The sequence below is a fragment of the Histomonas meleagridis genome, assembly GCF_020186115.1.
Source record: "Histomonas meleagridis strain 2922-C6/04-10x chromosome Unknown contig_1, whole genome shotgun sequence".
NCBI classification, from domain to species: Eukaryota; Parabasalia; order Tritrichomonadida; family Dientamoebidae; genus Histomonas; species Histomonas meleagridis.
The window spans coordinates 639063-662551 of record NW_027150746.1 but is presented as its reverse complement, the minus strand read 5'-3'; the positions used below and the strand labels follow the sequence as shown (position 1 = coordinate 662551).

General features: G+C 28.9%; 8 protein-coding genes across 8 annotated transcripts; 3 read left to right on the top strand and 5 right to left on the bottom strand.

Annotated features, from left to right (window-relative positions):
• Positions 1-4141: 4141 nt before the first annotated feature.
• Positions 4142-4696, top strand: GO595_000182 (Myb-like DNA-binding domain containing protein; the record flags this gene model as incomplete). Its single annotated transcript, XM_067914658.1, has 1 exon — positions 4142-4696. One exon carries the CDS (start codon positions 4142-4144, stop codon positions 4694-4696), a length of 555 nt encoding a protein of 184 aa, XP_067779637.1.
• A 3714-nt stretch (positions 4697-8410) lies between these two features.
• GO595_000181 (potassium/sodium hyperpolarization-activated cyclic nucleotide-gated channel 1) lies at positions 8411-9028 on the bottom strand (the record flags this gene model as incomplete). Its single annotated transcript, XM_067914647.1, has 1 exon — positions 8411-9028. The coding sequence occupies one exon, from the start codon at positions 9026-9028 to the stop codon at positions 8411-8413; it is 618 nt and encodes a 205-aa protein (XP_067779636.1).
• Positions 9029-13591: 4563 nt separating this feature from the next.
• GO595_000180 (ras-related protein RABA2a) lies at positions 13592-14200 on the top strand (the record flags this gene model as incomplete). Its single annotated transcript, XM_067914636.1, has 1 exon — positions 13592-14200. One exon carries the CDS (start codon positions 13592-13594, stop codon positions 14198-14200), a length of 609 nt encoding a protein of 202 aa, XP_067779635.1.
• Positions 14201-14556: 356 nt separating this feature from the next.
• GO595_000179 (ribosomal biogenesis protein LAS1L-like) lies at positions 14557-15630 on the bottom strand (the record flags this gene model as incomplete). Its single annotated transcript, XM_067914624.1, has 1 exon — positions 14557-15630. One exon carries the CDS (start codon positions 15628-15630, stop codon positions 14557-14559), a length of 1074 nt encoding a protein of 357 aa, XP_067779634.1.
• Positions 15631-16678: 1048 nt separating this feature from the next.
• GO595_000178 (GDP-fucose transporter-related protein) lies at positions 16679-17767 on the top strand (the record flags this gene model as incomplete). Its single annotated transcript, XM_067914613.1, has 1 exon — positions 16679-17767. One exon carries the CDS (start codon positions 16679-16681, stop codon positions 17765-17767), a length of 1089 nt encoding a protein of 362 aa, XP_067779633.1.
• A 5-nt stretch (positions 17768-17772) lies between these two features.
• GO595_000177 (protein DBF4-like B) lies at positions 17773-18516 on the bottom strand (the record flags this gene model as incomplete). The annotated part of the gene is made up of 1 exon (XM_067914602.1): positions 17773-18516. The coding sequence occupies one exon, from the start codon at positions 18514-18516 to the stop codon at positions 17773-17775; it is 744 nt and encodes a 247-aa protein (XP_067779632.1).
• Positions 18517-18770: 254 nt separating this feature from the next.
• GO595_000176 (phosphoprotein phosphatase) lies at positions 18771-20459 on the bottom strand (the record flags this gene model as incomplete). The annotated part of the gene is made up of 1 exon (XM_067914591.1): positions 18771-20459. The coding sequence occupies one exon, from the start codon at positions 20457-20459 to the stop codon at positions 18771-18773; it is 1689 nt and encodes a 562-aa protein (XP_067779631.1).
• A 387-nt stretch (positions 20460-20846) lies between these two features.
• Positions 20847-21422, bottom strand: GO595_000175 (ras-related C3 botulinum toxin substrate 3; the record flags this gene model as incomplete). The annotated part of the gene is made up of 1 exon (XM_067914580.1): positions 20847-21422. The coding sequence occupies one exon, from the start codon at positions 21420-21422 to the stop codon at positions 20847-20849; it is 576 nt and encodes a 191-aa protein (XP_067779630.1).
• Positions 21423-23489: the final 2067 nt, after the last annotated feature.

Below are 23489 nucleotides of genomic sequence, written 5' to 3'. Positions count from 1 at the left end.
TTTTATTTATATCATTCAATATCTTCTGAAAAGTTTGCGAATTTGAACCAGATCTGCATCTTGGGGAGAAGTCATAATATGTCTGTCTCTGATACAAATAATGTAAAAAAAGAAAAAGGAGTTTATAAGAACCAACCTGTCTACATGAAATTACTTTCGATAGAACAAATTATATTTAACTTAACACATGAAAACTTAGAAATATCATCTGTGGAAACAATCAAATTGTTTGATTCAAACTTTCAATTTACATTTAATTTAATTATAAGTAATTTAATTTATAGTTCTTTTATCTCACAAAAGAAAAAGCCTGATTTATATTTTAAATATTTAAAATTAGTTCAAACAAAAGAAGAAATGCAAAAATTTAATAACAAAATAATTGAAGTTTTTGAAAGATTCTTATCTAATATTAAATCGCATGAAGCATATTATCTCATTACAAAAATGATTGAACAGAATTTTATATGTGGGGATAACAATTCAAAAAATTTTTTCATTTACAATAATCCCAAGAATAAAAAATTTGAACCTCCAGAACATTTATTTTCTGCCCATTATTATAAAAATTATGAAAAACTTAAAACGAATGATTGGGAACTTCATAAAAAATATATTGAAGAAAGTTATAATCCAGATGAAATGGTAAAAATAATTCGAAATGATGAAATCGAAAAACTTCAAGAAGTTTCATCGCAAGAAAATTTTGATTTTAATCAAACAATTGAACCATCAATTTATGAGAGATGTTCATTTGTTAATGGCTGGAATGTTACATTAATTGATTATGCAGCATTTTTTTCATCAGTTAAATGTTTTAAATATTTACTTATGAATGGCGCATATGTACATAACACTGGAAAATATGCAGTTGCAGGTGGAAATGAAGAAATTATACATTTATGTGAACAAAATCATTCAACATTTAAAGATGCATATGAAACAGCAATTATGTTTCATCGAAATGATATTTTCAAATATATTTATGAAAATAAATTAGAAAGTATTAATGGTTATTCTAAATTAGGGAAAATATGTATTCAATATTATAATTATGAAATTTTTACATTTTTACTTGAAGAAGGTTTGGAAGTCGATGCTGACATAATTAATAAAACAGCAAAAATTGGAAATTTATTTCTTATTAAACATTTTCTTCAAAAAAATCAACAACCAAAAGATATTTTAGTATATTCAGCAGGATCAGGAAATATCGAACTATTTAAATATATAATGGAACAAAAAAGAATTGATATCAATGTTAGAAATATAATTTATTTTTAATAACATGGAATTTCAAAAACATATTTGGCAATTATACAAATTATTTAATACATCACTTATAAAAGCATCTTCAAGAGGTTATATCGAAATTGTTCAATTACTTCTTGAACAAGAAGGAATTGATGTAGATGTTAAAAATATTTGTTTGTTTTAATTAAAATTTATTTTATTGGTTTGATATTTAATAGTATATAAAATATATTTTAATAATTTCATATATCATAATGATGTTTCTAAATTGTTAATATTATTTAAAACAGCACTTATGAAAGCATCTTTAAATAATCAAATAGAAATAGTCAGATTACTTCTCGACCAAGAAGGAAATGATATCAATACTAAAGATATTTATTTAAATTATTAAAAATTCATTATATAAATTTGATATTTAAAAATATTATTAGGAATTTCATCGGATGATTTAATACAGCACTTATGATTGCATCTAAAGAAGGTCATAATGAAATAGTTAAATTGCTTCTTGAACAAAAAGGAATTGATATTAACGAAGAAGATATTTAGTAATTTTATATGATTTTTATCTTAATGTTTTATTGTTTGAATATTTTATTTGGAAATCATTAAAATTATTTGAAACGGCACTAATGAAAGCATCAGAAAATGGTCATATAGAAATAGTTAAATTGCTTCTTGAACAAAAAGAAATTGATGTAAACGCTAAAAGTATTTATTTGTTTTCTCTGATTTTTATTTTAATAATTTGATATTTCAAAATAATATTTGGAAATTATTTATATTATTTAATACAGCACTTATGAAAGCATCTTCACATGGCTTTACAGAAATCGTTAAATTACTTTTTAAACAAGAAATAATTGATATTAATGCCAAAGATATCTTTATTCGTTTTGCCTGATGTTCATTTTAATGATTTTTTCTTTCAACATAATATTTGGAAGTTATTCAAATTATTTAGAACAGCACTTGTGCATGCTTTAAATAATAATCATACAGAAATAGTTAAGCTACTTCTTGAACAAGAAAGAATAGATATTAATGCACAAGATATTTATTTATTTTATTCAAAATTCAATTAATAGTTTTAATAATTTAAAATAATATTTGAAAATTATTTAAAATATTTTGGACAGCACTTATGTATGCAACTGTAAGACATCATATAGAAATGGTTCAATTACTTCTTGAACAAAAAGGAATTGATGTTAATGCTAAAGATATTTATTTGTTTTATTTGATATTTATTTTAATAATTTAGAATTTCAAAATAATATTTGGAAATTATTTAAAATATTTCAAACAGCACTTATTAGAGCATCTGAAAATGGTCATACAGAAATAGTTAAATTACTTCTTGAACAAGAAGGAATTGATTTTAATGCTAAAAATATTTATTTGTTTTATTTAATATTTATTTTAATAATTTAGAATTTCAAAATAATATTTGGAAATTATTTGAAATATTTCAAACAGCACTTATTATGGCAATAGAAAAAGGTCATATAGAAATAGTTAAATTACTTCTTGAACAAGAAGGAATTGATATTAATGCTAAAAATATTTATTTGTTTTATTTAATATTTATTCAAATAATTTTTTGTTTTTAAATAGTATTTAGAATATACTTAAAGAATTTGAAACAGCGCTTATTAATGCGTCAGAAAAATGTAACGTAGAAATTGTCAAATTACTTCTTGAGCGCGAAAAAATTGATGTTAATGTGAAAAATATTTATTAGTATTATTAAGAATTCATTTTAATAATTTTATGTTTTAAAATAATATTTGGTAATTATTTATAGTATTTAATACAGCACTCATGAGTGCATCTTATAGAGGTGGTACAGAAATAGCCAAATTACTTCTTGATCAAAAAGGAATTGATGTTAATGCTAAAGATATTTATTTGTTTCATAAAGAATTCATTATAATAATTTTATGTTTTAAAATAATATTTGGTAATTATTTATTTTATTTAATACAGCACTTATGATTGCATCTTCTTCTGGCCATATAGAAATAATCAAATTACTTCTTAACCAAAAAGGAATTGATATTAATGCTAAAAATATTTATTTGTTTTATTTAGAATTTTTATGAATTATTTTGGGTTTAAAAATTAAATTTGGAAATTACTTTTAATATAGAAAACAGCACTTGATAATGCAAAAGAAAAAGGTTTTGATGAAGTAGTTCAATTGCTTTATGGTAAAGATACACAAAATTAATTATTCAATTTATGACAATATAAATAAATTTACAAAAAAGTATTTAATCATTTTATTAGTGGCTGTATCCTTAAAGCTTTACAATGTGAGTGTTAACAAGATATTTTTTTCTGTATGAATCATTCTTCTTCAAATCAATATTTAACAATTTCATTGTTTCTGCGCTCTAAAGCTTAGCTTGCAAGTGGTGTGTGGAGCTGAAAGTAGTCCATATGATTATTATTTATTTTGCATATTCCGGAATATTCTGACATGTAATTCTGAAGATTTAAAGATCACAACAATCACTTCGTATTGGTTTATTTCAAAGGTTATTTACTCAATAAATATGATGAGAATTAACATTAGGTTATTTTTTGGTAGTTCGAAGGTTTTCACAAGTTTTGAACATCACAGTATTCAAATTGAATTGTAACCTCCATGTAAAAGTGCCAAAATATCCAAGAACCTCAGTTTTCAGAGCTCTCAAACACTACAGAAATACACAGAAAATAATTCAAAAGCGCACACAATCAATTCAAGTCCCACAGAATTTCATACAAATATTTGATATAAAAATATATTGAAAACATTTTGTGATGGCAATTAATGACATGTTCTTGTTATCAATTCCTCTGCCAAATTGTCAGCCTAAAATCCACATTTGTTTAAATGGAAGCGAAAGTTAGCAACAACCAAGTCAAGCCTCATAAGTTCTCTAGAAGGAGTTTTTCAGTTGAAGAAGATGCAATTATCATCAAATGCGTTGCATTGTTCGGAGATAAGGCATGGAAAGAAATTTCGAAATATCTTCCTGATAGAACACCACGCCAAATTTCAGAAAGATACTGCACATACCTTAAACCAGGTATATCTTTTGAGCCATGGACTAAGGCTGAAGACGATTTGCTCCGACAGAAAGTTAACGAATTAGGTACCAAATGGAAGCTAATTTCAACTTACTTCCCAAATAGATCCCAAAACAATATCAAAAATAGATGGAACTCATATGTTCGCAAGACGGTCGGAACTCATATGTTGAATCCTATTCCACCAATTCAAAACAAATCAAGTTCAATGATATCAATATGCTCTTCACCAGCTGAAGATCCTCATATCTTACAAGGCATTGTTCCCTTAGCTGAGCCTGATATCCTCCAAGACACAATTGATTTTAATCATGTCTTTGATAATTCACCTTTCGAAAACGATCTTTTTATTTACTAAACACTGTTATGTTCCATGATTTTGCTTTTTAATATGAAAAGAATTGTAATAATAATCATTTGATCAAATGTTTTTTAAAAATTCTACTATTAAAACAATAATAATCCGAATATCGACTAATTCTTCTTGTATTTGTCCTCATTCATTTTGAATATATATTATCACAATGAATCAAAAATTAATAATTTGATTTCTTCATGAACAATTGTAACCACAAATTGACTATCTTTGTCTCAACGCATCGTTTTCCAAAATTTTTAACCTCTTTTTTGTAAAGTTCGATAGAATTGAATAAAAAATAATCGGATTCATGCTTCAATCGTTGCCGATTCAAAAAGTGACAAACTTATCAAAAAGTGGTATCGGAAAAATAACGATAATGAATTCTGAAATATACATTTGCCACTTTTCGCTTCGCTAAAAAAGTACTGCAAGCATAATGCTAAAATGATATCTCATTCATTCAGAGATTAGATTTCATTAATTTTTTCTCAAAACATAATACACTTTCAATAACATTTATGAAAATTTTAAAAAGAGTTCCTAATAACATATAATTTAATACAAACAAATTTATTTTGGCGTGTGCACGTGTTTATCCTTTTCCGGAAGTGGCGGCAACTTCGATGTTGACCCCACCGCAGCCAACATTTGGTCGTGTTTCACCTTTCTTTCCAACGCCGTTAGCATTCCCGTTTTTGGCTTATTATTGAACACTTTATTAAATGTTGTTTCTCTATTTAGTAGTTCCATTTGGTAATGTTTCAGTTCTTTTTGTATTTTTTCGATTGCTTCGTTACGTTCTTTAATTAAGTTTTCGTATTTCTGAATAGTTTCGATGTCTTCAGGTCGTGCGTCTCGATTTATGAACTTATCTTCCCATATATGTATATCTGTTTCTAGTTCAGCTATTTTATATTTCTTTTTATTTTCGATTTCTTTTGTTTCTTTATTAAATTTATTTATTTCTGTTTCGTAATCAGTTTTAACTTTAGCCATTTTCGTTATATATTCATTTTCTTCTTGTTTTAATAAGTTTTCTTGCGAAGTTTTCTGCGTTTCAATTGCTGAATATGTTTCTTTAAGTTGTAATGATATTGAATCGATTTCATTTTGTTGTTTTTTTGTTAATTCTTCGATTTGTTCATTGTTATTATGTTTAATTGTTTCGATAGTTTTTATATATTTTGTTTCTTGTTCATTAAATCGATTTTGCGTTTCGTTTATTTCGTTTTTGTTGTTTTCTTGTAATGCAGAAAGTTCATTTTGTAATTGTTTTAAGTTTTCGTTGTTCTTTTGTTTATGTAATAAATGTTTTTGTGATATTTCATTTATTTCATTTTGTTGTTTATCTTTAATTTCATTTATTTCATTTTGTTGACTTGTTTTAATTTCACATAAATTGTTTTCTAATTCGGAAATTCGTTTTGTTCTTTCGGAATTATTTGTTTCGATTTGAGAATTTATTAAATTAATTTCATTTTCGTTTTTGTTTCGAATTGTTTCGATTTCATTTTCAAGTTTTCTTTTCGTTTCACCATATTTATTTTGTTCATTTAGAAGTTTTTCATTAAGTTCTTTAATTTTATTTTCGAATTCTTCGAAGTTTTGATTCTTTAAATCGATTAAATTTTTTTCGATTTTTTCATTATTTTGTTTCAGTTCATTAAATTTATTTTCATTTTCTTTATTAATTTTTTCATTTTCATATTTGAAGTTTGTTTTTATCTTCGAAATTTCACTTCGTAAATCGCGAATTATTTTTTCCAATTTTAACTTTTCGTCATTTAAATATTTTTCAGCATTTTCTTTAATTTTTAATTTCTCGTTAATTTTCATTTCGATTTCATTAATTTTCGTTTTCCATTCACTTTCGATTTGATTAATTTCATTGTTTCGTTCATTAGTTAATTGAATTCGAAGTGCTTCTGTTTCATTTTTGATTTTATTGTTCCAATTTTCAGTTAATGTTTCGATTTGTTTTTGATGATTTGTTTTTAATTCTTCTTCTTTTTCTTCTTTGTTTTGATTTATTTCTTGAAGTTTTCGGTTATGCGTTTCATCAATTTGTTGACAATTTGTTTGATATTCGTTTCGAACTTCTTCAATTTCATTTTCATTTCGTTTTTTTATTTGTTCAAGATTTAACAAATTATCAGCTTTAAGTTGTTCAATTTCATTTTTAAGTTCATTAATTTGTTGTATGAACATTTGTTTGGTTTGTGTTGATGATTCATTATTACTTTTAAGATTTTCTTTCATTTGATTAATTTTATGTTCATGTTCTTTTTGAAGTTGTTCAAGTTTATTAGAATGGCTTTGTTTCAATTGATTTATTTCTTCTTCATGAGTTTTTTGGACATTAAATATTTTATCTTTTTCTTTTTGTATATTATTTTCATGTATTTTGCGTAAACCGTCCATTTCACTTAACATGTCAGTTTCTCGTTTTTTACTTTCTTCAACAAATGATTCATGTTTCTTATTAAGGTCATCAATTGCTTTTTTATGTTCTTCAATCATTTTAGCTTTACGTTGGTTAGTTTCTTCTGATGAGAATTTAACAGATGATTCAAGTTCATTTAATTTTTTTGTATGCTGGATTTTTTGTTCTTCAATTTTTTCTTCGATTTGATGCATCTTTTGTTGGAAATCTGTTTCTTCAGAATCAATTTGTTCTTCTATAGAATGTTTTTCTAGATCGTTTTGTGATTTAATTTCATCAAATTGCTTTTGTAGTTCTGAAAATTCATTCTCTTGTTTACGAAAAAGTGCTTCTTTTTGTTCTTTATAAAATCTGATTTTCGACTCTGTATTGTTCTCTTGATCGATGATGTAAAGTTTAAGGTCCTCGTTAAGGGCGGAAATTTCATCGCGCTCTTGTTCAAGTTTGTGAAGATTTGTTTCATGATTATGAATGGAATCAAATAACTTTGATTTAATGGATTCTTGATCAGATGCAAGTTTTTCTTTAAGCTCTGTTTCTTCACGTTCAAATTGGTCCTTAAGAGACTCTTGTAATTTGACAGTTTCAAGAACAAGATTATTATATTTTTTATTTGCCGATGTTACATGATTAGCAATGCTAATTTTGTGTCTTTCTTGAAGTTTGGATTTTATGTTATCACATATTTGTTGGAATTGATCTTTTGATTGGTTGTATGTTGTTAATGAAAATTCTGATTTTCTTTTTAAATCTGCTAATTGTTGACGAATGTTAAGAAGTTCTGTTGAAATTTCTTCCACCATTTTGTGAGATTTGTCTTCAATAGATACTTTTTTGTTTTCATAATTTTCTTTGATTGAACGAAATTCTGTTTCATATTTATTTTTTAATGTACTTTCCAAATTTCCTTGAATTTGCCGTAAGGAATCTTTTGCTTCAGCTATTTCTTTTTTACTTTTAATTTTAACATCTGATAATTCGTCTTCGAGTGACTTTTTAAGGTTCTTAACTTCATCAATTCTATCTGTTGCATTTGCATGAAGCTTAAAAACAAGCTTTGTAAGATGAGCTATTTTTTTATTTACTTCAAAAAGCCATTCTTCATTGATAGACATTAAAAATAACGTACACATATTTAACGTTCAACAACATTTACGTAAAGTTCACAAATCATTAACAAAATTTATTGCTCAAGTATCTCAACATTTGAAAGTACTTTATCAAAGGAATCAACAAATTTAAAAACATTTTAGGATAGAACAAATAATTTAAAATACACTTAAGAAATCAAGACCTTCAATCGAGAAATTCGAAAATGTATCTTCGTTTTGAAGATCGAATTCCTCTGTTTGGAAGAACAAGTCTTGTTGTTTTGTTTCTGTATCTGTTGCAATCTGTGTTTCATGTTCAAAGTATGTCATAAACAAAGCTTCACAATTCAATGTTTCATCTTCTTTGACTCTACTTGTCCACTGTCTCATTTCTGAACAATTTCCCATCAAAAACGGAAATAGTTTTGCCAAATCAGATGCATCTTTTGGTGTGATAGATGAATTCTTGTATCCGATGGACTGAAGTCCGCAGTTTATGGATGATTTGCATTTCCCAATTAACTTTGAGAGATGTCTATTGCATACTGCAATACCACCAGATATCCAAACAATACCACAAACCAAAGAACGAAGGGAATCGTTTCCATCATGTTGGAAAACATACTGCTGTATCTTGTTAATGATTATTTGGAACTGGTGTTTCAATTTATCTTTTGATGCACGATAAGATAATGGAACAATCTCTTCTTTAAGTTTATTATATCCGCATTGGTCACTTGTTGTTAAGAGATTCCAGTAACTAGGGAAATCTGTTTCTTTCATTTGATGATTCATATAACTTAGTGAACTCAATTCTAACTTATTTAAACTTAACTCACTCTTGCTATGAAAAAGTTCATTGTTGACATGAAATGACTTGTTTTATCTGACAACCGCTTTTTTGACTACATTGCAGTCAATATTTGACAATATGTAAAGGCGGTTTTTGGGCAGATTTTGGAAATGTTACATGTCTGGATGCCATAGAATTCCTCACCTAAAATTTTAGAAAACGGTTTTTTAATCGGCTTCGATTTTCTGCATCAAAACACACATTGTCAAATTTATTGAAATTTCGATCGAAAATTTTGGTTAAAATAATACTCATAAATCCAAATTACAAACATAAATAATGATTTCATTATTCGTGAACTAAAAGTGAGATATCTATTTATGTTTAAAGAAAGAAATGCAAAATTTAATAAGATTTAATGAGCATTAAAAAAAGAATCATATCTATTATATGAATTTGCCATATCTATGTAATTTTGATTTTGATTACTCGGAAATGACATACATTTAAATTGATTCCATAATCTAAAATCAAAATATTTTTTATAGGAGATAATCACAAACGGTTCCGGGAAGCCGTTTACTTTACCTGAAATTTGTTTTACATTTCAATTTTGTTTAACGTTCTTTGATTTCACTCCTCAGTTTTTGAATATAAATCCGATAATTTCTCATTCATTCGACTCGTTGGGATAATCTTCCAGCTGTGTGAATTCAACCTCAAAAACATAGCAAAGCGGAAACAAAAATTAATTTGATAGAGTTATTTAATCAATTTAACTGTTGAAGTATTCGCCCATATAATGGACTGATCCAACGCCAGATGTAATAATCAATGTTATACCTAAAAGCACCAAAATCAAACCTAAAATGTTTCTAACGTTACAGATTTTACCTTCTTTCCTCTTATAGTAAAAGAACCACATAATTGGCGGATAAATGTAATTCAAGATACACATGAAAGCGACTGCAAGAAAGAACCAAATACTGTTGACCACTTTAATTGTGCTTACGTTTAAGGTTCCGAAGACAAATGGGAAAAAGTTGCTTAAGAATATAACTATTATAGTTTTACATTTTGTTAATTCCAAATAGTTTTCGTTCTTACATATTAGCTGGCTCCATGAATTCATCATACTTCGACATACTATCGGATATGAACATGTGACAATTAATAATATACTTGCAAGTGTAACAGCCATTAACACGTCATCTCTATCAAATGCCCGAAATATGTTTCGCTCGAAGCCTGCAGTGGTCACATAACCTGTAATACCAGATACATTAAAAATCAAAAATGCTATAATGATTGTAATTAACACAAGTAAATTATACTTCTTAAATGATCTCTTTTTATAAAGTCGTAATGATGGCATAAAGATTGTTGTGATTGGGAAATATAATACAAAGTATGGTAAATCTAAATAAAAATCAGAATTAAATGATATTGTTTGACAATATGAATGAATGGAATGATTATTGTGAAGATAAATACCCATCTTAACAAACATAATGATCAAATAAAAAATTACACAAAAGATTGTAATGATGGAGAAATATTGGAGAATCTTGTTCTGGCGGACTGGTAATGTGAGACAGACGGGAATAAGCGAATAAATAAAATTGGGAACAATACCAGCCCATCTTGAAAGTTTGACTTCGCTAAGTTCAATCCAGTGGACTATTATTTCTCCTGCAGCAGAAAGGCAATTAGTTAAATACCAAAATAAATAAAAAATATTTAAGATGCAATATATAAATGAACCAACTCGTCCAAGAATTTCAGCTGAAAGCGCATTGATTCCATTGGTGTTTGTTTCCTTTGCAAGTTTAAGCATCATATATGATATACCATATGAAATAGTTGCAAATATTAATGTAATAAGAATTGTACCAACAAATCCGGCACCAACAAAAGAGTACGCATTGTTAGTAATTAAGGTTCCAAGAAAAGAATTTAAAAGATTTAAGACAGTTATTGTTCCAGAAAATGTGGGTTGTGGTATTTCTTGAGGAACGTTCTCTTTTTCATTCAGGCCTTGTTCTTGATTTTCCTCATTTTTTGGTTCCTCATCTTCAATCATATCTTGGAGAAGAGAGTTGTTGGAATCCATCATCTTGCAAAAATGATATGGAAATGATTTCATTTGTTGAGAATTTGAAAGGCTTACAGTAAACCCCTCACAATTTTAAGACGGCAAAATTTTGTGTTCAGTAACTCCTAACCGTGTTTTTCAAAAGTAATAAACCTGAGATATCTTTCATGATTCTGATTTTCAATTAAAGTTTCATATATTTTTATGCTCACTTATTAATATTTTTAATCAATTTAAGATTTACAAAATGTTTACTCTTATAATTAACGAACTAAAGCAATTTTCTTTATTATGATCAGTTGCCACTAAATTGAAAAAGTGGTTATCCCTTTCAATCCATTGAAGCGATAAATTTGCTTGTCTTTGATCGTAACGATACAGAAAATTGAAATTAATTTTTTTATCGTCTTGTGCACAAAATTGTTGTGGTTGTTACAAAAATTCTTCTGTTGTTACCTTACTGCTTGAGCTCGTTATTATTTCAATAAGTAGTGATAATACCTTACATCAACATTTTTGTTGGTAATTTATCGCATAATCTGTTCTGAAGAATACTTGAAAAATTTAAAAATCACATAATTAACATAATAAATATAGTGATAATTAACATATAAGATATCATTGTGTTTGATATCCTTGTAACTTTTCTGTATTTCTTGGTTTTATTGACTCGAGTTCTTTTTTTTTTCCATTCTGATGAGATCTCATCATCCATTCTCTCTCTGAACAAATCATTTTTGTTCATAGGTTCGATTTTTGATGTTTGAAACCATTTTATCATTCATATCTTTCGAAAATTATGTTCCCTTGCTTTGTCTTTCCCTTCACTAAGTAGCTTTTATACATTTTGAAAATGATTGATTAATTAAGAGCATCTTTGTATATGGTTTTCCAAATGTTCGACAAGAGGCTGATTCCTGCACATCAAGAAACATACGAAAAAATGTATTACTTTTCACACCATGCCTCAAATCGTAATAAATTGATATAAACTTATCATTAATTCGAGTAATTAAGAGAAATTTTAGGACTAAATGCAAAATATAGTCAAATACTCAGAAACAACTTATAAAAATAAATGATAAATAAGATGAATTCTCATATCATTGGTAAAAACATAAAAATTGTGATGATGGATTAATTCTTAATATTAAAGACATATCAAAAACAAATTTCTTTCTTTTAATGTTTTCTTAGGATAACTTCGTTTTAACATAAAGATTCACCTCAATGAAGTTAATCAAATTTAATTAAAAACTCAGTAATAACAATTAATATTTTGCTTTCTAAAGGATTTATTTAGCTCACTTACAATTAAACATAGAGTTTATACAAAATTTTTATTTTAACACTTTAACATATTTTTATTCGATTCCAAATATTTCATCTTGGCATGAATCAAGTTGTTGAACAATTTGAGAAAGTTCTCTGATAATATCTTTAATTTCTTCTAAATCACAGTCATTTCCTATGTTAATTCCCAGCTTTTTACGGATGATTTTTCGGAGTTGGTTTGCAAGCTCAAGATCTTGATCTTTTAAATCTTCTTCTTCGATTTCATCTTCTTTATATATAATTTGTGGGCTATCATTTGATATAAAGAAGGGGATACTTTTGAAGTATTTTTGTGATCTTTCATTGAAGATATTTGGATCAATTCCTTTCAATTTTGATTTATATTGTTGAGCATATTGGCAAAATTCTTTATGGGTTGGAACAGGATATCTGACTTCCCACCCAGCTTCAATTAGATATCGTGCTATTAGTGGATATTGAGATGCAATTAATTTTTCTTTGTTAGTTACCGGTATTCCATTGATAAGAGATAGCCTATTTCCAATAACTATGATACAGCTTAGTCTAAAATTGGGTTGATTTGAAATTGGAGTGTTTTGAAATGATATGCTTTTGAGTCTTGGATGTCGTGATAAACCTTCATATGAATTAATTTGACAATTATCTGCACAAATACGTTCTAAATTAGGTTGTGATGGAAGCGTAGATAAAGATAAAATTTTGGAATTGGTAAGTTTCAATGTTCTTAATGTTTTTTGTGTTCCTATGTCAGAAAGATTTTGGATATCTAAGTTCTCGATAGAAAACGTTCCAAAACGAGATAGTTTTGGTCTTTGAACTGAAAGCTGATATTTGATGTTGTTTGTCGCTTCCATTGGAGAACGTTACAAATACGTTAATATATTTTAACGGATTTCATTTCTACAATTGCAAGCATGAAAAAAAATATTTATGTTCTTAAATAATCATGATACTTTATAACGCTATAAATGATTTTCAAAACGAAATAATTCAGAATTATTTTTATTCATCATTTCATACGCGAAAATCATTTTATTAAGGATAATCATTTCTATATAAATTTTATATAACTTTTTTTCAAAAAAAAACTCCATAAATTTTTTATTTAAAAGTGAGAAAACAAAATCTTTTATCAGTTACCTAATTGGAAGTAATGGAACCAGATTTCCTACTAAAAATTATTCTTGTTGGTGACTCAGGAGTTGGTAAGACTAATTTATTATCGCAATTTATAAGTAATCAGTTTTCAGTTGAAAATAAGAGTACAATTGGTGTGGAATTCGCTACCAAAACATTAAATATAAATGGTAATGTAATTAAAGCTCAAGTATGGGATACAGCAGGGCAAGAAAGATATAGATCAATAACATCCGCATATTATAGAGGTGCTAATGGCGCTATGGTTGTGTATGATATTACTTCGGCAACGTCATTTGATTCTCTTTCAAAATGGATTACTGAAATAAGGCAAAGCGCTGATCCTAATATCATTTTAATGATAATTGGCAATAAAACTGACTCTGAAGATTCACGTGTAATCAACAAAGAAGAAGGAATTAATTTTGCTGAAAACCAAAAACTTCTCTTTATTGAAACATCTGCTAAAGATACAACAAATGTTGAAGCAGCATTTAATCAACTAATTATAAGTATCCTTGATATGTGCATAAAAAATGGAATTACTGGAAAAGAAGCAAGACAAGCAAGTTTAAGACCTGGTGTTTCTATTAAAACAAATGAAAAAACGGGAAATTGTTGCTAAAGAAAATCTTAAAATTTTAAACTCAAAATTTTATGCATCAATAAATTTTCAAATTATTTTCTATTTTTTTTTTTTTTTAAAAATATAAGTTTTTACATATATGTACAAATCAGATAACATCAAAAAGTAAAGAAAACATTAACAACATTTTTATTTATGAATATTTTTCATCTATACTAAACAATTTTGGTAAAAGCTACCAAAAATAAAACTTTTATAAATTGCTATTAAAATGTAAATGTGAAAATCTAAAATTTAATTAAACTGTTGTTAAATATGTTGGGAATTTCAGCATATAATTAAAAATGAAAATACAAAACATTTTGTAATTTAATTCACTTTATGCTATATTTTATTTACCATATTTCTAATAAGTTTTCTGGTTCTCTTTTCTGTACAATTTGTTCATCAGTTTGCCCTTGTTGAAAAGGCGCATTTCTTCTGACGAATCCCTGAGAATCTCCAACAATACATTCTCCGGGTTCTACAAATTCGAACTCATCTTCTGTCATTGTCAATGATTGGCTTGACGTTTCCGGAAGGTTTCCAATCGAAGTTGGAGGCCATAAAGGCGCAATTTTTTTGATGTCCAATTTTGAAAAGTTTACATCGACCGATTCAGGATTTGGAACATCTGATTGGATATCCCCTATTAGCTTCATGGGAATTGCTCTACCGAGAGTGCTTGGATCACACCATTGGAAAAGGAGGGAAACTTCTTTCATTGGAATTAGGTTATGCTCATTCAAAAATTCGAGCCAACAGGTTGCAACCTCATTACCTTTGCCTACTTCTTCAGCTACTTTCATAGCATAAGCAAAAGCAAAGTTTGGTTGCGTTTTTGTGATATTTGTTAGTAGTTCAGCTACTTTGGATTGGAATTGAGGACTAATGTTGTGCTTGTTTTGACTTGGATTTAAGGTGAGCTTAACAAGCTCACTGAGACCAAAGCTTGAAATGATATTGCTTTTAACATTTGAAAAAGGTGGAATTGATTTGAGGAAATAATCCATGAGTTCATTCTTCATTTGTGTTTCTATTTTTTCAATGGATGAGAGCTGCTCCTCCCAGTAATTTTCTTTTAACCAATCTAAAGCAGATTTTGCACCTAATGCAGCAAATTCAAATGTTGGCATTTTTCCGTGTGTTGCTGAGTGACGTAACGTGACAACAAAATCTGGAACACCATAAGACGCACCAATTGTTGATATTGATACACCTATATTGGCATTTTTAAAAGGCTCAACAACTCCATTAATGAAACGAATCAATGCTAGCGAAAGTGCAGAAACATTTCTTTGTGGGGAATTTAGTTCTCTTTGCATTGAGGCTGTAACTTCAACAGCAATTGGAAGACTTTGTTTTGCTGCCCATGCTGAAACTCTAGCACATCCAAGTAAAATCTCGTGAGGATTGTTGCTGTAAAGCATTTGGTATGTGTCTTTCCATTCATCCCAATTTTTCCATGGAACAACTCTCTGGAAAAAAGGAAACATTGGGGAACAAAAACGATTAAAAGCAACAGAAACATCCAGACCATGTTTTTTTCTTGTGGCAGCCAACATTGAGAACTTTTATTTCGTGACACGCAACCGTTTATTCCAAAAATGTTTTGAATGCATTTGATTTTCGAAATCACAACTTAAATTATTTAAAAGAAATTGGAAAATGCATTTTCTTATTGTACATCATGAAAAAAATATTACACTTCCAAATGATGATGAAGATCCATTTGCAGATGAAAAATTTATCAATCAAATTTAGAGTTAGTAAAGATAAACATAAAATAATTTTTTTTATAATCTAAAATGTTATGTTGATTATATCTTTTGCATATATTTATGAATAAAATTATAAGAAAAATATTTTATAAATAGTTATTGGTGGTGTTATTAATATGTGAACAATACTTCATTTGATATATATTATTTTAAATCATAATTAAATTAATGTTTGGTTTGATTTCTAATAGCCCTCTATGCCACCGCATGAGTAAAAATATTATTTCTATTTTTTAAAATTTGTAATGAAAATAAATTCTTCATTTGACAAGAATTGTAATATGATCACGATTGCCTCCGGTTGAAAGAGTTTATTATTTTTCACGATATATCCTTGAAAAATTAAATAAAATATTTTTGATATGAGGGAAAAACACTTACCTCTTTCTGATTATAAGATACATGTGAACAAATCATAATCAAAGAAAAAAAATTTCAGTCTATTTTTCTTGATAAAAAAAATGAATTTATGATAAACTTTAGAGTCCTATAAAAAAAACAAATATAAAACATGCGTAATTAAAAAACCATATAGATTTTTCCACTCCAATATCGGAACGTTTTTCCGTCATTTCTCTTTGTGAGGGGCCATAAGGTTTTTGAATATAATATTTCAATTAGTTTTAATCCGAAGAAATTGAATTGAATTCATATTTGGTTTAGCCATTTTATCCAAATGGCGGTTATGTATTAGTGCATGTCCGAAAATCAAGAAAAAGATTTCAAGAAGGCACAATTACAATCAATTCTAGCTGTATCTTTTTACATGACTGTTTCCATCGGTCTCGTTTTCCTAAATCGTATTGTTCTAACAGGAAGCGAAAAATCAGGTGCATTATTTATGTCTTGGTTTCAATTTGTTGTAGCATATATCATTATTGTTATAATTTCTACATTTTGCCAAAAGGTTCCACTTCTCAATCTCTTTCCACCAATTCACTATAAACTTGATGTTGTCATTAAAGTGCTTCCAGTTAGTATAGCTTACTTAATGATGATTGGTCTTAATAACAAATGCCTTGAAAACGTTTCAGTATCTGGCTATCAAATTGTTCGTTCTTTATCAGTTTTCTTCAATATCATCTTAACCTTTGTTATTTTCCACGAAAAGACGTCACTCAAAGCATGTCTTGGATGTGCAGGTGTTGTCTTAGGCTTTGTTTTAGGGATTGAAGGTGATATTAATTTAACGCTTAAAGGTACATTATTAGGCGTTGCTGCCTCCTTTTTTGTAGCAGCCTATGCCATTGTCGTTAAGCGAGTCATGGGACTTTTAGACAACAATGAGTATTTACTTATTGAGTATAATACACCAATTGCAATTCTCATTCTCACGCCCATTGTTTATTTCTCCGGCGAGTTTGAAGTGTTCACTAATTCCCGTTCCACCCGATTTTGGGGCGTTCAAGTCCTGGCAGGCGTCACGGGCTTCATCATCAACATTGCCATTTTCCTTAACATCAAATACACGACACCGCTCACGCACAACTTGACTGGCATTGTCAAAGCGTGTCTCCAGACAGTGTTAGCGTTTTTGATATTTAAGGACGAAGTTATGACGCCGATGAAGTTCGCCGGCACCGTAATGACAATTGGCTTCTCTGCGTATTATGCGTATGTACGCAAAGCGGAGATGAAGAAGAAATTCGAAGAGAATGATAACGACGTATTGATCACGAATAAAGATGAAGAAGAAGATGATGATGATGAAGAGAATGAAGAAAATAAATCGAACAATGAGAAAATTGATATTAATGTTGGTGAAGAAGAAGAAGAAAAAGTTTAATTTTATTAAAAATAAATTTCTATTTTATTTAGTAAATACTCTGAGTTGATGTCGCTTATAAGTTCATCAAGTTCAGCAAATAAATCGTCGCGCTCCGATTTGGTAATGTGCTCTTTGGAGGAACGATGACATTCGGCATCAATATAATTACACATGCATATCTCACAATACCCACAATCTGGTGGATTAGTATGATCAATGACAGGTTTAGAACTCTTTTTTGTGGGCGTCGTTGATGTGGACGTTTCGGGCTTTATGTTATCTTTGGGTGGAATAAATGGTGATAAGACATGATGATTTGGTAAAGGTTGGAGATATAAATCCGGAAGTTTATCGATTTCTTTGAATTTTGGACATCGTTGATGATTGGAATCAACTACAACAACGCCTTTAAATGGCTGTTCATCTTGTATTGGTTTATCAACCCATGGGATTTGTTTAAAATCAACAAACTTTACTTTGCCGTTGTTTTTATGATTTTTAGCATTTTCTACAATGACAACATCTGGATCAATTTTAAAATCATCTGATATAATAATAGCTCCATGTGATTTTAATGAATTGGAAATAAGTGTCTTCTTTATATAATTAGTTAAAGCTATACGAACTTTAAGTCCATAAAAGATATTTGGACTTAATTCATGAATTTTTTTTTGTTCGAGATCCTGTTTATTTAATTGAGTTGTCTTACGTCTTGATAACTGACTGAGCTTCTCCAAAGGAGATTTATGGAATACAATTGGTTTCATCCAAAACCTTTTTCTAGATTTTAAAAAACGGCGCCAAAAACGTTTAAAAGCGAAATGTTATATAAAATAAAATTTTAACAATAAAATCTGAAAAATATTATCGACAAAAAAAATCGCATTATTCTCTATTAACAATAAAAACTGTAACCTGAGTTACATATATCTGGAACAAAAAAACAAAGCATTTATAAAAATATTTTGTCTGAAGAATATTACAACGATAGCCAAAATTTCAAACAAATCTACGGTTTCTCTCAAAAAGGCGATAGCACTTTTGGCTTTACAAGCGCTTTTGGATTCGCCGGTTTTGAAGAAACCACCGCTGAATTTGTATGTATCGATGGTAAACTCTTCCTTTTTTCTTCTATCCGATGCTCTGGCTTTGAGAATGTCATCTGTATCTGTGCAAGCTTTGATGCAAGATTAACTTCTCTATCTTGCCGATTTGCAGCTCTTGCCAACACAGCCCATTTTTTGAGCTCTGGGTTTTGCGGTGTCTTTTCATTCTTTTTCTTTCTGCAAAGTTCTTGAAATACAAATAAGTCTATTCTATTCATCTGTTGTAGAATCAAGTCAATATTCTTAGTTATATCTGGTGACCATTGGCTTGAAGAAGACGGTATTAACACGTCCATTACTGTACTAAATATGAAATTTGAATTGTCAATAATAAGTGATTCCAATTCAATCTTATGCCAAATCGACATTGAAGCGTTGCTCACCTTAATATGTGATGATATTGCAGCTTCTGCATAAATCTTAAAAATGGTTCCCATATATTTCTTGAAGTCCCAAGGCGTCTTTGCTAACGTAGTCGCAATCATTGACAAAAAGGAAATCGTCTTCGGCACACTCGTCCTTGGGTAGTGCTTCACCAAGGCCGCCAGCGTCGGTGAACCAACAAGCGTTGGAGCGGTTTTGACAAAGTATTCAATTACTTGTTGAATGGCGGTTGAGAACATCGGGAAGTAACTCGAGCCTAAGATGAGGAGAACGTCCTTTATGTAGATCTGGACCGACTCATGGCTAGCGTCAATATGAGGTGACTTCTGGAAATAATATAAAAGGACAGTTAACGTTGGATGGATTACATAAGGAATCATTTCATTACAAAAACATTCGGTTAGATTAGTACGCATGGTAGAGATGATAAGTGGCTTCATAGAGGGTATCTTTTCAAGAATGGTAATGATGATTTGTGCTGCTTGTAATCTTTCTTCAAGATCTGGCGTGGTAAAACATTTGAGTAACTTACGTGTAAATGCTTCATCAAAACATGAAAGAGTTGGACAAGATTTTATCATTTCTTGAAGAAGTTGATAGAAAAGAGCGATATGTGGCATTTCTGATTCATGAAATGGAATGGGATCTTCTGGATTTAGATAAAGTTTGGAAACGCTCGCACGATCTCTGAAGACAACAGTAGATATTGAATCGAATAAAGAATCTATTAATTCTTGAGGAAGTGAAGTTAGTGTTTGAGGATTTTGAACAAGTGTAATGAACTCTTTGAGAGTATGTTCTTTCACTTCTTTGGCTTCTTTATCCGCATCGTCAATTTCAAAATTACATTTGGTTAAAATAATTTCAATCTTCTTTTCGAATATTTGTTGGAATGTAGGATCTTGAATTTCAGGAAATGGTGATTGAGCAACTAAAATTATATCAGGCTTTCTATTCTTTGAATCTGAACGACTTTCAGAAATTGGTAAATCTGCAATTGGATCGGGAACATTCTCTTCAACTGGCTTGATTTCTTTTAGTTTTGAGTTTGTATTATTTGTTTCTCTTTTAGCCTTAAGATCACTTGAATTGCATAACGGAATTAAAGTTGGTGTATGAGCTGAATGAAATAGACGATGAATTGGTGATTCCCTCGCCTCAATCCTAGGGTTTAAAGTAAGAGAAGAACTTGGCTTTCGAAGATAATGGCGGAGGAACATGTGTGTCTTCTGTTAACGGGTTTGTTTGAAACTATTTGAGAACAAGCTTTTGACGGAATTAATAATAACCGTATCACCTATTCAAAATTAAATAGTTTATAAAACTCTGTCATATGCCGCAAGACAAAGCGGTTTATCAGCGAAGGAACCTATCGCACATTCAAAAAACTGTAAAATAATGAAATTAAACTCACGGTCGTAATTTTTGCCACTTCATTTTCAAAAAAGTTGTGAAAGATAAAAAATTAATTAATTTCATGAATTATTCATTTTGATTTTTCGATTATAAGAGATGTGATTAATAATAAAATATTAAAAAAAGTTTTGAATAAATCAATTGAAAAATAAGAATAATTATCTACATTTATAACATATATATAAATTACATTAAAATATTGTACAACATCCACCCTCTTGTGGAGGTTCAAGGATGAAACGAATCCCAGCGTCAAAAGCATCTTGAACCCCAGCACCCATTAAAGCTGAACATTCCATGTAATCTAAAGCTTCTATTTCACGTGCTTTCTCCATCCCTTGCTCAGGTGTAATCGGTTGTAAAAGTTGTTGTCTCAATGAATTTATAATAGTTTCATTCGCTCTTAAATCTGTCTTCATTCCAACTAAAAGATACTTTGGATCTTCCTCATGACTTTGTATTTCTTCAATCCACTTTGAAGTTACATTTTCATAAGATACTGGATCAACAACTGAAAAACATAAAAAGAAAATATCCGCATTATGATAGTTTTCCCATCTATTTCTATCTAGTTCTGTTTTTCCAAGTGAGTCAACTATTAGGAATTCATGTTCTTTTTTGTTGAAAATCTGTTCTTCGGTAAACGCATCAAGTACCGCAGGAATGTAATCTGATGGAAATTTTTTTTCATTATATGTTAAAGCAAAACATGTTTTCCCGGAACCTAAGTCGCCAATTAATACAATTTTATGCTTTTTTGTAGACATTTTAGCGAATACGACATGTCATATGAAATAAAAATTCCTTTTCGAAACAGCCGTTTAAAAGACGTTTATTTGGTGTTCGTTTATTATTTTCAAATGGATGCAGAAGAATCAATAAATTGGAAAGATAAATATAAATCCATCGAAAAGAAATACAGGGAACTAATCAACGTGAGAGTGAACTCTGTCAAAGAGGATAGTAGAGATCTGCAAAGAAAAATTGAAGAACATAAGCAAGTTCATCAAGCATTAATTGAAGAAATCAAAAACGAAAATGCTCAGCTGGAAAATAGGATTCGGGCTATAAAAAATGCTCATACAGAAATTGCTGAAATTGAAGCCAACATTGAATCTATCAAACGAAGAATTCGAACAACTGATTCAATTCTTGCAGTGTTAATTGAGCACCCGAAATTACATGTAAGACATCCAGCGGTTGGTCTTTATGTTGTTTCATGTGGTGTAAATGATGAAATTAAATTTGAATTGGAAAAAGGTGAGAGATTGATATACCGACCAGTAACCATACCACCAATTCAGGGAGCTCCAAGTTTCATGTACAAAGAATGTTCTTTAAAAAAGAATCAACTTGATAATTTGTGTGATCATTTTGATGCGATTCTCCCACAAACATAAAAAACACACAACTGCTGGTAGTGGTTGTTAGTATAATGTTGTATATACAATTATTTCTTATTCTGTTTACATATTTCCTAAATATTTACACAAATTAATAAATATTCTTGTTTCTTCTTTATAGATACAAAATGTTTAAAACTATTTAGTAAAATAAGATGAATTAGAAAAAATAAAAACATTTTTTCATTGTTCTGACGTATTACTAAACGGCCGCAACATAAGTTCCATTTTTAATCAGATGTTAATTCGAAGAATTATGTTATTGGTTTTTTCACTATTTGTGATTCATTCATTTCAAAGTTATATCGAAGAAAATAAAACATTAATTATTCTTAATGAAAGTGATTTCACAAATGAATACAAAGATGTAACAGAGCATGTTTTTGTTTATGGAAAAATTCAGTCTGTTAAAAGCTATGCCTTTTTAGGCTGGACAACTTTGATTTCTGCGGTTATTGGTGATTCAATTAACATCATTAGTAATAATGCATTTCATTCGTGCTCAAATTTAAAGGAAGTTATTCTTGGTGGAAACGTTACTGAAATTTCATCCAGTGTATTCATTTATTGTTTAAAATTAGAAACAATAATCTTGCCTAATTCAGTTAATTCCATTGGCCAATATGCATTTCATGAATGCGGCAATTTAAAAAACATAACAATTCCAGATTCAGTTCAAACTGTTGGCAGAAATGCGTTTACATATTGCACATCATTAACCAAAGTTATTACTGGCAATAATTTAAAAGCTATTGAAGAAAGCACATTTCAATTCTGTAATCGTTTATCCAGTGTTATTATAGGAGAAAATGTTAAAACAATTTCAGATTATTCATTTTATGAATGTTTTGGGCTAACAGAAATTCTAATTCCAAATTCAGTTATTCAACTTGGGAATTATATATTTTACAATTGTTATAACTTAAAAATAGTGGAAATTGGAGAAAATGTAACAACAATTGGTGACTTTGCATTTTCATATTGTTTTAATATAGAAATAGTTGATTGTCCAAATGTGAGTTTTATTGGGGAAAGTTGTTTTTTCCAATGTCTGCACATTATAAGTATTTCATTTCCTATTTTAGAGAATTGTACGAAATTTTGTTTTTCTGAATGTACACATTTATCAACAATTCATTTAAATTCGGTTAAAATTATTGGCGCTTCATCACTTTCATTTTGTTCTACATTAGAAGCGATTGATTTCCCATTTGTTACATTTGTTGATGATTCAGCTTTTTCTTGTTGTTTATCACTTAAAACAATTAATTTACCGAACGTAACGAAAATAGGAAATCGAGTTTTTGAAAAATGTATTTATTTATCGAAATGTTTTATTCCTAAACTTATTGAAGCCGGAAATTATGTCTTTGATACATGTGATTCATTACGAAATATTGAAGCTCCATCTTTAATAAGTTGTTCTCATTA